The sequence below is a fragment of the Drosophila miranda genome, chromosome 2, assembly GCF_003369915.1.
Source record: "Drosophila miranda strain MSH22 chromosome 2, D.miranda_PacBio2.1, whole genome shotgun sequence".
NCBI classification, from domain to species: Eukaryota; Metazoa; Arthropoda; class Insecta; order Diptera; family Drosophilidae; genus Drosophila; species Drosophila miranda.
Window position 1 is genome coordinate 10054805 of NC_046675.1, and position 15687 is coordinate 10070491.

The following is a 15687-nucleotide window of genomic DNA, read 5'->3' on the forward strand; positions in this document are numbered from 1 at the left end:
CTTTTTTTGGTTGTTTTTCGATATTTAAATGTGCCTACACTCTCTGTGACAATGTTTTCACAATTTTCCTGCTTATCTGTAGATAATGGAGCCAATGACTGGCTTTGTTGATATACGAACCATCAGCATGACTGTTTGTCACACACAGGCACCTCCAAAGAACGCTCCAATTTCCATATCTCTGTCTGCTTTGTACGCTTCATCAATGATTAACACAAATGCTATAGTATAATATATAATTTAAGTAGATTTAAGATTGTTTTATCGATTCATTGATGGGAAGTGTAAGGAAATATCTTTCAGAAGATATCCCAAGAGCAATATCCGCCTCCAGGCAGTTCCTACAGTGCTAGTCCTCTCTTTCTCTATCTGTGGTTTGACCTATGTAAAATGAAAGAGTTGTAGCCCCAATCTCTGTAGGGCATCCCCTGCTATCTGTATCTTTCTATTTGTCTTGCGGTACCTCTGTCCCTCTATCCGTTTTCCGATCCACACACGCAACAACTTTCACCCTCTTTCGGGGTCCCCAATCCATAGTTCACATTTATTTAATATGCAAACACACAAAAACAGCGACAGAAAAAACACCAACACCATCAACAACCAGGCAATTAGGTCATTAAACGTTTCGACTGCGCAAAAAAAATACAACAAACACAAAAATATTCACAGAAAATGGTAAAAAACAAACACAAACTCAAAGCAGAGAAAAAATTGGAAAGAGATTTTTGCACAAAATTAAAAAATTCAATTTTATAAATTTATTTATAAACCAAACACTGATTTATGTATGTATGTGCATTAACAGTGCAGTTCATGACCATAAGAGGTGAATGCAAGGGTACTTGAAAGACAGATAGATAGAAGACGTAGTAGAAAGAATATAACTGATAACTGACCTATGAGGCAAAAGATGAACTTATTTGATATTTAATTATGATCTATTATGAACTTTTCCAATATCAAGGCATATTCTTATAGATATTGAATTTTAGTGTCACGATGGCTTGATATTCCATCTTACAACACTTGTTTTTTGGTAGCTAATGGAACTTTAAGCAGATTTCCATCAATTTCTTGTCTTATTCGATATCTTTCACATTTCAAATCAAGAAAAAATCGATTTCTATCGATAACCGACCTAAAAACCATAATTAATTGGCTTAGAACACAATTTCGATAACCAATTCGATTTTTACTGAAATCGAACCATATTCGATAACTCTCCAATTAATTGCATAACTTTTAAACTCGTTATCGATATAATAATCAATTATCGATCGACAACTGCTATCTGTATCGATGTTTGTCCAACAAAGTATCAATTTGAAAGGAACTTTTTGAGCAGAATTCATGATTGGAAAGGTTTTTTATAGCCTACAATCATTCTCTGATAAATATTCATTGAATGTCTGTCTGGATGTGTGTAAAAATACATATATTTAGGCGCTGATTTGTTGTCTTTGCTTTTTAAATATTTATTTTTAATCGCATTCTGTCCGTGTGTCTGCTTTTTTCGATACTTATTTTTTGTATTGTACGAATTGCAATTTAAATATGCATAAACATTTATACTTGGCCAAAAAGGAGAGCAGTAGGAGGGGGACTGGGGATTGGGGATGTTGGAGAATGACTAACTCTCTCGTGTGTTATTCTCAATTCGATTTATTCTGTGGCCTGTAATTTGTTTCTGCTGTTTGCCTTTTCCACGACATGTCACGAATATTTTCCATTTCGGCTGATGACGGTTTTTATTTTATTTTATTTGCCATTTGTTCTGTGATGATATTTTTCTGAATTTGTTCTTGAGACAAAATCATACATGCACATATATTTATGCATATATTTTATGTACATATATATATATATATTGACTCTTTATGATCTATATAATGCACTCGGCATTGACTGGGTTGCATAATCATTGAAAACATTTCGATTAAGATTCATCAGATGATGATTTTCTTTGTTCTTTAATGTTTAAGCGATTCCGCATTCAACTTCCGACACTTAATGGTGCATTTGTGGTTTAATTATGGTACCCTTTAAAAGGGGCGCTATAGGTTTTTATCATATGTTTAGAAAGGTGAGGAGAATCATATATGTATAGGGCATGTATTTTCCAGGAAAGCGTTCTTCCGTAAGAAGTGTATTTCTTAAGATATTCCAACCAAACCGTACAGAATTTACGATTATATATTAAGTCGTTACTCTGCCAAGTTTGATCAGCATCTGGCAACTTCTTGAACTATATCTTATAACTGTCTATAGATCTGTTAGATGGTATCTGTTGTGTCTACCCTCCAAGCGAGCTTTCTTTCCATCTCTTGATTATAATTACAGCTGTTCAGAGCTGCAATCCATATACGTACGAATATGCAAATGATGCTCTTGAACTAGTTCCCCTTCAAACCATAAACGGATTGAGCAAATATGCAAATGAGTGAACTAGTTCTGGTTCTCGTTTCAACAAAGAACAGAAACCATGCACCTGTCTCTTTGTCTGTGCTGTGGGTCACCTTCGCTTGAACTAAAGATCTCTCCATCACTTATTTCATCTCCTGTCCCCAAAGCTCCCAATATTTCGCTCTGACCTTTGCAGGTTTGAAGTGCTTTAGGTCGCTCTCTGTGTGACCTCCTCACACACACAAACACACACACGAGAAACTCTATCTTGAATGTCGTCCACCTGTGGTGTTGTCTCCCTCTCTCTCGCAAAATTTGCTAATTGCAAATCTACGAAAAAAGCGCAAAAACAAAAATCACGCACAAAGCTTTGATGCTTCGCTGTTTTGCTTTGTGCGTCTCATTCGCTCAAGCAGAAGTCAACCTTTCGTCATGCTTTTTTTGTGTTTAAGTGCTATTTTTGGGGATTGTTTCGTTGAACTTCGCTGAAAAATCAAAGTCTTGAATCATCTCTCGCTCTGAGAGATCTTTCTCCTGTCTCTCTTACGCGCTCACTCACTCACTCTTTCGCACGCCTTGATTGCGCGTTTTGTAATACTCGTACTATCGGATGATGCACTTTTCACAGACCCCCCCCCCCCCCCCCCCCCCCCCCCCCCCCCCCCCCCCGCAGCAGCCATCCATCAAAAGGGGTGTGTGCTTATGGTAGGGTACGAGGGGAGGGGGAAGCTGACGTGGGAAAGAAAACTTGAAAACAAAACCGAAAAAGAGCGTAAAAACAGCTGTTTTTACCGGCATCACATTCAGCGCGCTCTTCAACACACTTTTCAGCAACTCTGGCAACATTTGCTGCGAGAGAGAAAATCAACAAAACAACATGCTGCAGGCGAAAGCCATTTAGTCGATACACCAACCTGGCATTAGTGGAGAATGCAACCGCTAAGAGCTTTTATCGATTATGTTTTTCGATAGAAACGAACGTTGAAATTTAAAAGTTTTCTGAAGTGATTCCATTAAAAAAAAAAAATAATCTACTTTAAAGGCTCTTAACCATATATGTAAATATGTATGTATGGCTACCCATCATTCTGCTGTTCTGTCTGCTACTAGGCCTCTTATCAGTTACGTGTGCTTTTTTGTTGTCCGATTTACTTTCAAAATTCGTGCAAAACAAACTTTATCAATTGAAAATAATCAAATATTTTTTATGAGCACCCCTCCAGTTGTGGTGCTGATTAGCCAGCCCCAGCGTGCCAGACAGAGTTTCTCTCATAATTTCTAGCCGCGACACCAGGCGGCACTTTCAGTCTGCGTTATGCCGATTTCCAGTGAATACGTCTCAAACCGAATCGTCGAAAGTAACAAAACGGAAACCATTTCATCATTTCCCCAAAATGTGTCTCAACGAGGAGTACAAATATATGCACATCTACCTAGCGGTCTGTCTTCGAGATTTACCTTCTTCCTATATTTATCTTTATATGTGATATCAACAGACTATCTTTTTTTTGTGCGAACACGGATAAACTTTCTATTCACATGGCCAGGTGTTGGCGCAAAAAAAAAAAACGGTGTAAAGACTCTGCAAATTGAAAAATAATTTGCCTGTAATTACGTTGCATTTTCCCATCTAATTACCTGCAAAGAAGAGGCAAGCCAAAAGTGTACAAGAAATATTCACAATTCCCTTGGACTATAGCTATTTATTAGAGAGGAGGCACAAAATGTCACGAGTCCTCGTAGTAGAATCGTTTGAAAGCCTAAAATTGAGTGAGAAAAATGGACAAAACCACTTGAAAGATATCATGGTATCGATTTGAAGTATTAGTAATATGCGGCTGCTTGAGTGACTTATCGGGGCATTGGACATTGGAACTAATACGAATATCACCAAGTATCAGAATCCTAAATAAGTGATCTTAGAGCCTAAGAAATTCTTTCGAAAAACCCACGCTCCAAATTCTGAGGGGGATATTGGATATTTGTAGTACTTAAATCTAATAAGCGTTTGTTAATGCCCAGTGATAATCGTAAATGAAGTTCGTGACTTGTACATTTTCGTGTCTTTCGTGCTGCTTTGGTGCTCCCATCTCTAGTTAAATACTTGAATATTTCTGTCTAGTTTTTTTTTGAGTGAGCTTTGGTTTCTCACCCAAGAAGCTCTCGTTGGCTAATTTCCATAATTAAATACCGTTAATTACGGTTCGCGAACTTTTGTTGAGGCGCCGCCTATTGGCCAAAAGTGCTGTGTGGGTAAGAGATGGCAAAAGCAGAGTGCGGTGTGTATTTGTGTGCAAAAAAAGTTCAGATGTCAAATTGATTATATGGTGGAGAAAGAGAGAGAGAGAGTAAGTACGTTCGATTGTGAATTGAAAATGCATTAATTGAAGGGAAGAAACCATTCGGATGACACAAATGAACTGTTATTAAGGCATACCGGCAACCCTCTCTGCGGCCTGCAGACCGCAAAACGTTGCATCGAGCACACAACAGGATACTTGAGGCCAAAGCCACAGATACAGAGCCCGCAAACATATAGATACTTCAGCTTTGTTGGTGGCACAACACAATCCCCGACAGAGGACAGAGGACTGCTGCAACTGCAGACTTTTGGTTTGACGAGCACATGATTAATATGCGCCACACTTGCTCTCGCCTCCTTGTGGCTGCCACAAGAGTACTATGCTACGCCACACGATGCTCAAGTGATCGCCGGCTCTGGGATCCGTCCTTCGTGCCGTGCTGTCAGTTCAGGTGTCATCAGAAATATCTCCGCCGCCGCAGACGACGACGAGGAGGCTTTATTAATGACTTTTGGCGAACCTTTTTAGCCACACGAAGCGGCCGACAGTAAGTCCCGGCCTAAACCGGGTCGGATCGGGTCGGGTCAGGTCTACTCTCCTTTCCTTTCCCTTTGATTCCTTTGCTTCTTTCTCTTTGGGCACTTTCTTTTGCTTTCACTGGAGACCGCCGCCGCCGTCGCTGCTTTGAAGCCTAGAAAGAAGGATCATAAATCCATTTATCTCTTTTACTTACTCGTTTTTCTTGTTTTATAGCGTCGGCTTTTTGCGGTCAAGTAAAGCGATCGCATAAGCGGAGACTAATTGCTGCCACAAAGCGTTACAAGTGTCAATATTTTGATGCAACACGACCTTGATTGATGGTTTGTCAAACAAAGGCAGGTGTCGTGGGTGGGGGGCAGATCTCATTAGTCTTATGAATCGTTTATGGGGTAGCAAAGATACACCATTGCTGGATCGTTAATGCCCCCAAAGAACAAGCCTCATAATGGGAATATTCAATAGTAATTCTCTAATGGGGATCTACTGGGTATAAAAGCGGGAAACGCGAGTGCCATGTTTCCTTTCGCTTATGGGAACTTTTTTAAAGCGCACGGGCTTCGCCTCTTTCGCTAAGTGTCGCTTCCCTTTAAGATTTGTATTCATATCTATAGACCCTGGGGGTTGGTCCCCCCTCCCACTATAATCATCTCTCTCGAGAGATTTCCTCATCTTATCTCTCACTTTATCAATGGAACTCTCCTCAGTCGAGGCTTGGGGCTAATTTCAATGCGAGTCTGAACGAATGAATGGAGAGCGCCACACGTGTACGCAAAAACTCAAATAGTTGCTAAAAGAAAAGACCCATATCAATGGACAAGGTCACGGGGATATACATATGTATATACAGGGCTATACCTTTTAGCCAGCGATAGGAATTGGCCCATAAATACCATCAGCCATAAATTGTGAAATTCGGGAATAAATTTTAAAATAAACAACACTCGAAATAAAAGTTAATGCGGGTTTTCCCAAAGGGGAATGCCCTGACATGATTTAAAGATCCAATTTTCAGCCCTTTTTCTTTCTGTTATTTCTCTCTTTTGCCATCATTATCGATCGTCGTACGATTCTCTAAAGAATTCTACAGAGAAATGACTGTCTTTGTGTGTGTGTCTAAGCTGCTAAAAATGTCACGTAATTTTTCCCAAGGCAGAAAGTACTACTCGGGTTGTACAAAGATAACGACCATTGTATTTCCGACCCTAACCGATAAGAACTTTAACCTACACACCACACGGTGGCTGCTACTACACTGTAAAAAGTCGAAGTTTCCGAAAAGGTAAGGGGTTCTTTCGGGATCAGGAAGTCTTGGGAATAAATAAGAGTTCGCCTTGGAAAAAAGTTTCGTGGACTCTATAGGTTTATTAGATTTATTTGTGGCATGTATTTTATTCGGTTAAGGGATCTTAGGGGAACTTTTTGGATTAGGATTTCGATTTTGGCATCTCTCCAGCCCTTCTATAATAGTTTATATATTTTGTGGCTCGACAAAAACGTATCTAGCGGCAATGTGGCTCGAAAAAAACGTTTCTATCTTCAATGTGCCTCGACAAAAACGTTACTCTGATGTTTTATTGCAATTTCTTGTTCTTTAAGACTCTTTTTCCTTAGGTTTTCCTCAAGCATTGAAATGCCATTCAACTTTTCAGTGAAGTTTAATTAAAAATCAAGTTGCCAATCAACCATCGCTATATGCAATCATCGTATATGTACTATAAACAACCCCCTCCGATAAAAAAAAAATGCGAGAGAAATATAATAATGAAATGCCTGCCAGCAGGGGAGGATTCGGTCGGTTTTTGGTGTTTTCGGTTCGGGAACCTCTTCTTTATTCTCAATTTAATTGCTCTTTTTTTTCGTTGTTGTTGTTGAGCGAACATGCGCAACGCTTGCCCAAGCACACAGATACTCCTCACACACACATGTATGCCCTTAACAGATACATATGAAGAGAGACCGACCTGTTCCCTGGGGAATTTTCACTGCTACTCTGTGCTCTCTCTCTCTCTCTCTGGCAACGGCAGCAATTGATTGGGCTCGAAGGCGGCGGCACAGTGGCCCTTAATTTCCCTTCTGATTCTGACGGGAGAGAGGCCCGACCCGACCGACCGACCGACCGGAGAGACCAATGATGCCGCCGCCATAGCCATATTCTGCTGACTAATCCAGGAGATAGGCGTGGTCACAGAATGATTGATTGCTTTTCTTTATTTTTCCCCCCCTTCCCTGCAACAGCAGCAGCAGCGGGAGAAAGAAAAACTTGTAGAAAGCCTCTGAAGAAAAATTTACAGTAAAAAGAAAATGTCACACGTTTTGGGAACACACAAAAAAAAATATCATTGGCGAAGGGACACGAAACATTTTAATTAAAACATCAAAAAGTCCTTTGGCCACGATTTTCCTTTAGGGGCACTACAGAAGCCCGGAAGCAAAACGCAGCAAAAGAATCGATTGTGCCCGGACTAATGTCTGCCATTATCCCGTGATTATCCCTGTTTCTTCCGATATTTCTCCTACCTGTTGGGAAGGGAGATGGGAGAAACCTGAAAGCAGAAGCGGCTTACGACGGACGACAACGCCCACACACCGCCCTGCCTCCTGTCGCCGACTTTCGACTTGACCAAGAAAAAGGATTAAAGTGGTTTCGGGCCGAGCAGCGTTAATAATGCATCATTAACGCTATAATTTGAGCTCGAATTCCGCTTCTTTTAGTCATTCCTCCTTGTTACTCTTCCCGCATGATTTGGCAGAATTCCCTGCCATTCCGAAAAACATCTTCATAAGCAAAACGATCTGCACATGTGATGAATGTCAGCATTCTTTTGTGATTGGGTTTTCTGTAAAAAGTGTAAAGTGTATAGCCAACCCAGAGATCTTTTTGGCAAATTTGGAGGAGATCTCCAGACCCCTTTTGAATATTTTTGTAGCGTTAAGAACCAATATGATCTTTGGTAAAGCTTTGTAGAACTTTTACGCTCACTTGCAACGATTTTTCAGCAGCGTCCGGCCTAAGATCCCTTTCCGAGTATTTTTGACCATTGTATGATCATTCAAGCTCCCTTTCACAGCTTTTTGGTTAAGTTTGGGGTCATTCCTTCCTTATTCTGAGCTCTTCCGAAAAGATTTGAACCCCTAAACTCTCTTTTACACTTGCAGAGCCATTCCTTCCTCATTCCCTTAGGTCTATTTCGGACAGCTCTCTTTCCCATCATTTTCGTCAAGTGTAGAACTCTCTTCGAGTGAAATTTATTGCTGGAAATATTGTTTGCAGTGTGGGCGATAAGAGTTTCGGTTGTCGTGTGGCGTAAACAAGTCCCGGGCACGGTCCCAGGGCACGCCGTAAGAGAGTGCTCTGTGTCTGTGTCAGACTATGTCTCTGTATGCCCCTTCGAATCATTGTTATAAATACTATATCAAAATAGACTATAGAGCCCCCTCGGCTCTCTGTAGTCCATTGATAACGTCAGAGACTGACGATTACCGATTGGCGGCGGCCAAAGAGCGACCCGAGCACGTCGACTCTTTCCTGTTTCGAGAGATTTCTAAGGGAGCGCCCCGGTGCTAGTGTACTAGGGATTTTTGTAGATAATAATTGTGAAATAAGAGAAGCAATATATAATCGTATGTACATATTTATATAGTTTTCGTACCTCCAATAGTTTATGCCACTTTGGGCACCGTTTTACAGCAATAAAAGTTGGGTTTTGCGTTAGGAATTACACTTTTTGAAGAACTTTAATGGCATGGTCTATTGCTTAAGAGATCTTTCTTTATGGTATGTTTACTCTATGGAATCTTAAGAGATTGTTTATGAAGTTTTCGAACTCCCAGGCGACCTTAAGAGATTGCTGCCGATCTTTATAGATGCATATCTTTGTATATGATTCTACAATCAGAATCCATAGAAGAGAAATCATCATTTTTTTTGTATTAAACTTTGGGATCGTTCCACTGTCGAGGCTTTTTTTTATAAAAGAAAAATATCGGAATAAAATTAAAAACATAGCTTTTAACAGTTCTTTGTAAATGCAAGTAAAAGGTTTGTAAATCGTGAAACATATGGAAGATATATCTTCTCTAGAATCTCCTGCAAAAAAAAAAACGTATCTGAAAGGTAGAAAATGATGAAAGATATTACACTTTCAACATCTTAAATGTTATCCTAAGGATCCATAAGGTAAATAATCGCAATTGAAAGGTGGAAAAGGATAAAAGATATTCAAAGAATATCCAATTTGGTTCGAAATTTAAGGATCTCTCTAGTAAATATTTGTATCTGAAAGATGCACAAGTCGCGGCACAAGCTCTTTCCTAAAAGACTTTTGATGGTATACAATTTTTGGAACCATAGATTTTTGGAAAAAAGATGGTACAACTTCAGATTTTGTAAGCTCTCCCTTAAAATCTTTTCATGAATCTATCCATCTATCCTGTTTAACGGATCTTTCTTTAAAAGAAGTTCCATCCAAGAGAAAACTTCTCGTCGCAGACAGTATCCATTATTCGACACTGCTATCTCTATAGGACGTATCTTTTTATCTATGGAGCGTACCCTCGCGCGGCTTATCAGCGAAACGGCGCGAAATGTAAATCGACATTATCAAAGCAGCCCGAAAAGTGCGGAAGAGCAGAGCAGAGTGGAGAAGAGAAGAGCTCTACGGTCCCCCATATGGGGGCGGCTCTTTTCCAGTTGTCAGTCTCTCTTAGGGAACTAGAACAAGCGGATTACGTTGTGGGGGCTCCAAAAGAGCAATTGAAAAGTGATTAATCGTAATCGGAAAACAAGACAAAACAGAACTGAAATTGCAACCAAAAGAAAGAACTGAAAGTGCAACCCAAAATATAAAATAAAAGAAGGAAAGAACTGAACGATCCGAGTGTAATCATGAGGGTGTTCATCCATCAAGCGCTGGTCAGACATTTGAGCTTTAAATTGACATTCAAATAAGATAAATTTTCCGATGACTGATTACTGATTGTGTTTTGGCTTTCTTTCGGATCTTTCAGGAGAGTGAAATCGCCGAGGTGCTGTACAAACAAGATGTGGACTTGGGCTTCAGTCTCGATCAGGAGCAGATCATCAATGCCTCCTACGCGAGTGGCAATAGTGCGGCCTCTCAGGCCAAGGCCAAGGCGGAGGCCGAGTCGAAACCGGCGGATCCCTCGATGTCGGACTCTGCCTTCAAGGACAGCGACGACACCGATGAGATGAAAGCCACTGGCGCCGCCTCTGTGGACGATATTGAGAAGCTGAAAGCTTTGGAAGAGCTTCAGGAAGATAAGGTAAAACTAAAGCGTAGATTTACATTTGGAATTTCACAATATTTACATACCATATGGTATGGAGAGAGCGACACGCTGCCGTTTGGATAGCAGTCGAGTTATCTAACAGATAAATGTTGGTGTTAAAGGGGGCTTCATTCATCGTCTGTTTTTTTTGTTTGATCTTAAATAATCGATGAATGTCTCCACCATATCCATCCATGTACGCAGGACAAGGCCGAGGAGAATCCCCTGGAAGAGATAACCAATGAATGGAACGGTATTCCCTTTACCATCGATAATGAAACTGGTAAGTTTTCACTCTCTACTGTAGATCCAAGATCTTGGGGTTTCACTTGTTACATCTTGGGCTGGGCCTCCACACAGAGCAGATATGTAGAGATCTCTCATATCTTATCTTCATGTAGGATACGAGTTTCACTTTCAAAAATAGCTGAAGATAAACCACCGACGAAGTAACGAGATCTTTTATGAGACATGAAGTTGAAAGATTACACGTTTTTCAATGCGATAAATCATTTTCTTCTTTTTTTTTTTTTGGGAAGAAAAGGTAACATTTGTTTGTAAAGCTCTTGAAGCACACCTTATTTCCATATCTACTTTTAGAGTTAAGAATCGTATGTTCAAGATTGGTTATACATCAGCGGAGGGACTTTTATGCCAGATGGGTACTCTAAGGAATCCTTATTGGATTTTCAAGCTTTTCTCAATCGATTTTCCTTCAGCGAATTACCAAATGATCTGTTTCCTATGCAGACCTTCACAAAAGGACATTTTTGTAGAAGATATCCAGACATTTCTCTGCTTGAAGTAGCAAACCGAGCAAACCGACCGATGGGCACTGCTGTATGACGCGCAGGGATCTATTGGTTCAGTTCAAGTCGGAATCTGTATTAAGTCTCAATGTCTCTACATTTCTCAATGAAATTCTATGCAGTATATAGATTATCAGCTTGTAGGAGGCTTCTCCTTGCGAAGGATTCGATCTATCAACCATAAAGTTCAATCCCTCATATGCTTGAAGTCTTTCCCAGAACAGAATAATCTAATTTAAAAAATATAAGTTTTAATTTGGTTTTTTAATAATTTAAATTGTGATATAAATGCTTTCTTTCAATAAGTAAAATATATATTTCTGTGTTTCTATAAGCCCATAATCTCCAGAATCCCTTTGTGTGCACTACCCCCAACCCATATATTCCACACCCATTTATCAGCATATCCCCACGAGGTTGATCATTGGATATCAGCCTCCCATTCCAGAAGAAAAAGCCACATTTTCTGATAACAAATAAAAGAAGAAAACCCCCTGGGAGGGAAAATGAGAGGAAAATGGTCTGCCAAAAAGATGGCGTCTGCCCTGCTCTAATATAAACGAAAATGGATTATCCTGGATTTAATGCGGTGGCTGGGGCGGGGGTGTGGAGGGTTTTCCATGCCTCCATTTTGGTGGTGCGTTTATTTTCGAGACGTTTATAAATGAATGTAGGCATTTTGAGTTGACAGGCACGAAAATTAAAAGAAAAATGAGCTTTTTTTCGTTTCATTTTCCCGAATACCCATCCACCGCTCAGTAGCGATGGCTGCCAGCCTGCCTGCTAATCTGCTTGGAACCGCGCCCCACTGCCACTGTGCCACAACCATATTTCCACTCCGATTCCCATTCCCCCACCCGTTCCCCTTTCTACCGTTTCCATAGCCAAACGGTTGCCTTTCAAACAAACTTTGACACGCACACACAAAGTTTTATTATTAAACAGAACAGAGAACGCGACCCCCAGAGCCCAAGAAACTCGTCTGGAACTGGGAATACAAGACGGCGGAGGGGATTGAGTGGGGTCTCCACCGCCCAGTGGCAGTAAGAGTTTACTCTGTAAGCAGCAGCAGCAGCCGCCACTGCCACTGCCACCGCGTGTCGCGTCGCATGCAACATTTTTCTTTTGAAAAATGAACGAAACATGATTCGCCACAAAAATTCCCAGAGCAAAATGTACACACACACACACACACAATATATAATATATATATGTATTGTGAGAAAGAAGTGCTATGTACCATATGCCGGCTGTTCATGGAAGGGGAGGTCTCTGCCGCTGCCCGTGTGTAAGGCTTCAACTTTGGCCTATAAGCCTGTTACCACTACGAGCACGAGCACATAGGGCGCAGCGAAAGGCGAACCTTTTGCAAAATGCCAAAGGCGGTGGCGTCAACATTGAAGGGGGATTCAACGAGGGCTGAGAAAGGAATGTGTAGTGTCAAGAAGATCCAAAAATGAAAGAGATGCGAACATTTGTGGATATACTATGGTATATCCTATCGGAAAATCAGAGGAGAGCTTCTGGAAGTATCGTGAGGGCTATGGTGGACAGCCAAGTCCTGAGTAGAGCCATATGATTCGACGTAAAGCTGCGATACTCAACCAAAGATACTCGAAAGAGGAAACCAAAACGGAGTAATATGCTCTACAGCATGCCCTCAAATTGTTACCGGAAGGATCGCTATGTATTTGCTATAGTTGGATGGACTAAGCCACACTGGGAGAGAAAAATGTACTAGATACTCTATAAAAAGAGATTCTTTTAGACCCAATAAAGGGGATTAAAACTCTCTTGAAAGTTCAAAGTGGCTCTAGGGTTAGATAAAGGCTCCCTCTTGTGGGTCAGCCCCTGGCTGTTCTGCCACCCTTGAGCCCATTTCGGTTCTGACTCCTGCTCCTGCTGATGCCACTGCCACTTCCACTGCCATGGAACAGGCTCATTGAGCAGCATATTGCCGCAGGAGGAAACCATTTTGTGTCCCAGAACCACCACTAATCAGCAGCATCCACCATATTGGATATATGTACGCTATGCTATGGCCAATTCATGGGCATTTATGCTGCTTATTATGATTGCTGCTTTTCTCGAATGCGTTTGGCCATTTATTAAAAATCCATTGATGCGCGGCGGGGTTCGTTCGGGGATTCGAGAGATGAATATCGGATTCGAGGCACGCATTCACACGCTTTTGTGTGCCCTGCCCCTGCCCGGCCCGGCCCTGCCCGCCCGTACCGATATATATTTCTATCTATGATTTTTTGGTGCGTATCCAAATTCCCCATGGAATCGAATCCAATCTCTGTATTCCGCAGCCTTTGACGGCATGTGCATTATTATACCATTGTGTTTGATTCCTGCCTCCTAAAAATGCTACTAAAATGAAAGTCATTTTTCGGTTTTCTGTATTCCGTATTTTGAAGGAATTTCTTAAATTTCACCTTTCGCACGTTTAGCGGAGAGTTTCATTAATTTTAATCATTTTTCTAGCATTTGTTCCTGCCTCGGAATGAAGTTGTTGGCATTTCGGAGACATTTCTCTTTGGGTATTGTCCTGCCAGGGGATTGCCATGTCATCGGACAAGGCATATGCTTCTCACACAGACACACACATTCTTCTTAGGATCGTCTGTGGCACTCTTTTTGTGTTAATTAAGTTGCAAGTAGCAGTATCTCTCAGATATTGTACTCTTTCGCTTCGCTTTTGTCCGTTCCTCCAATCAACTTTTGTTTGTTTTTCCCCCCAATACAGTTTTCTGATTCTGTTTCTGTTCTGTCTTCCATTCTATCTTTTATAAACCATGGGGATCTGTGTGAATCACAAATCTGATTACATTCTACCATCGATTCGATCGATGCTTTTGAAATTCGTTTTGGTTTGTTCTTTTCTTTTTTTCCGTTTGACAACTTTTTGGCTGGCATGACTTGGCCAGAAGAAGTTATGCTCTTATTCTCAATTATGTTATAGATATTTTTGGGTTTCTCTTTAATTCCATTATGCAATCAGTTAGGCTGCTGCCAGGCTACGCCAAGTTTATTGACCACAGAATCAACAGAAAACACGTCGAAGATTTGTGGGAGCTGAAAACATTCTTTTAGAGTTCTAAAAGGTTCAAAATATATTGTAAATCTAACGAAACTCCCATTATTCCCATGGAAAGAAGTAGTTTTAGACGCAGAATTTAGCTATAACTTAAAAATGGGTTACAGGATTCCTCAAACACTATTTGGATCTATTTTAACTCATTTCAAAACAGAAAATTATATGCTTATCTTTTTAGATTTCTTTCTTTTTAATCTTTAAAAAGTTAAATGAGGTACTTTCCCCTGATAATAACCAAGATAAGCCTCGTTGATGAGTAAGGAACAGACCATATATTTCTAGAATTTGAGGCATTCACATCCGTACTTGCAATTTATTGTAGCATTTTGTGTTTTCTCCGGTGTGTTTCTGCAGGCAAAGAAGTAGGCATTGGAGTCTTAAATATACTTATAATATTAGATGAAAATAATACCATTAAAACTTTATGTTTGTACCATAAAAGATCTGTGTTAGATCTGTCTGTATATCTCCACTCTACACTCTTTTAAAAGTCACCTAAGAGAATTCATTCTTTAGTTTACTTACAATATTCCCACTCCTTAATTCAATAATCTTTCAAAAGGCTTACAACCGACTATTAATAATATTAGGAACCTACAAAAGTTATCATTTAATTTCCTGTCCATCAATGGCTACCAGGGGTTTTTTTTCTTGATGAAAAAATGAAAATTATTAAAGAACATCTGGTGCATGGCCTACAGGGCTCTCGGTCTGTGCCACCGGTGCACCTATTGAGGATCTGTCTGTCTGGTGGCCTTCCCTCCCCCCACTCCACTCCACTCCCCTGCTGTTGTCTGGCCCAAAAACAGAATGCGGAGTGGCGGAGGAGCGGTTCAAATTCTACATGGTCAGCATTACGCTACAAATTTACAAAAAAAAGAACGAAAATTTACATGCAAACAGACGGAGGGGATAGAGCGGAAAGAGGGGGAGTAGACACTGCAGTCCTGAGTCGCAGGTCTCGTTTGGTCTAGTCTGCTCCGGGCTCTGGGCCTGGGCCTGGTCAACGATTTTTCTGCTGCATAATCGTATCACTTTCAAGTGTTTTCGTCTTGCGCAACCTTCTTTCAGTTCCCCTTGCTCCCTCCCTCTCTATCTGTCTCTTGATTCCTACTTCTATTGCCGTTTGGGCCAAAAACTAGCTGGCAATTGCATAATTTTTGTGTAAGTTTTGGCCATTTAATTAGCTTTAAGCCTTGTTTTGTTCCAAAGAATTCCAAAGAAGTGCTTGACCCAA

At 40.6% G+C, this 15687-nt stretch overlaps 1 protein-coding gene across 3 annotated transcripts in view; it reads left to right on the forward strand.

Annotated features, from left to right (window-relative positions):
• LOC108155942 (segmentation protein cap'n'collar) overlaps positions 1–15687 on the forward strand; it is a 51364-nt gene that overhangs the window by 11062 nt on the left and 24615 nt on the right. For 2 of the 3 annotated variants that reach the window (XM_017287102.2, XM_017287101.2), the window contains exons 3-4: positions 10257–10532; positions 10743–10821. In XM_017287102.2, coding sequence (XP_017142591.1) covers positions 10257–10532; positions 10743–10821 — 355 coding nt within the window. Of the gene's footprint in view, positions 1–3728; positions 3846–10256; positions 10533–10742; positions 10822–15687 lie in introns of those variants that run through there. The other variant, XM_017287103.2, reaches the window with a different exon arrangement.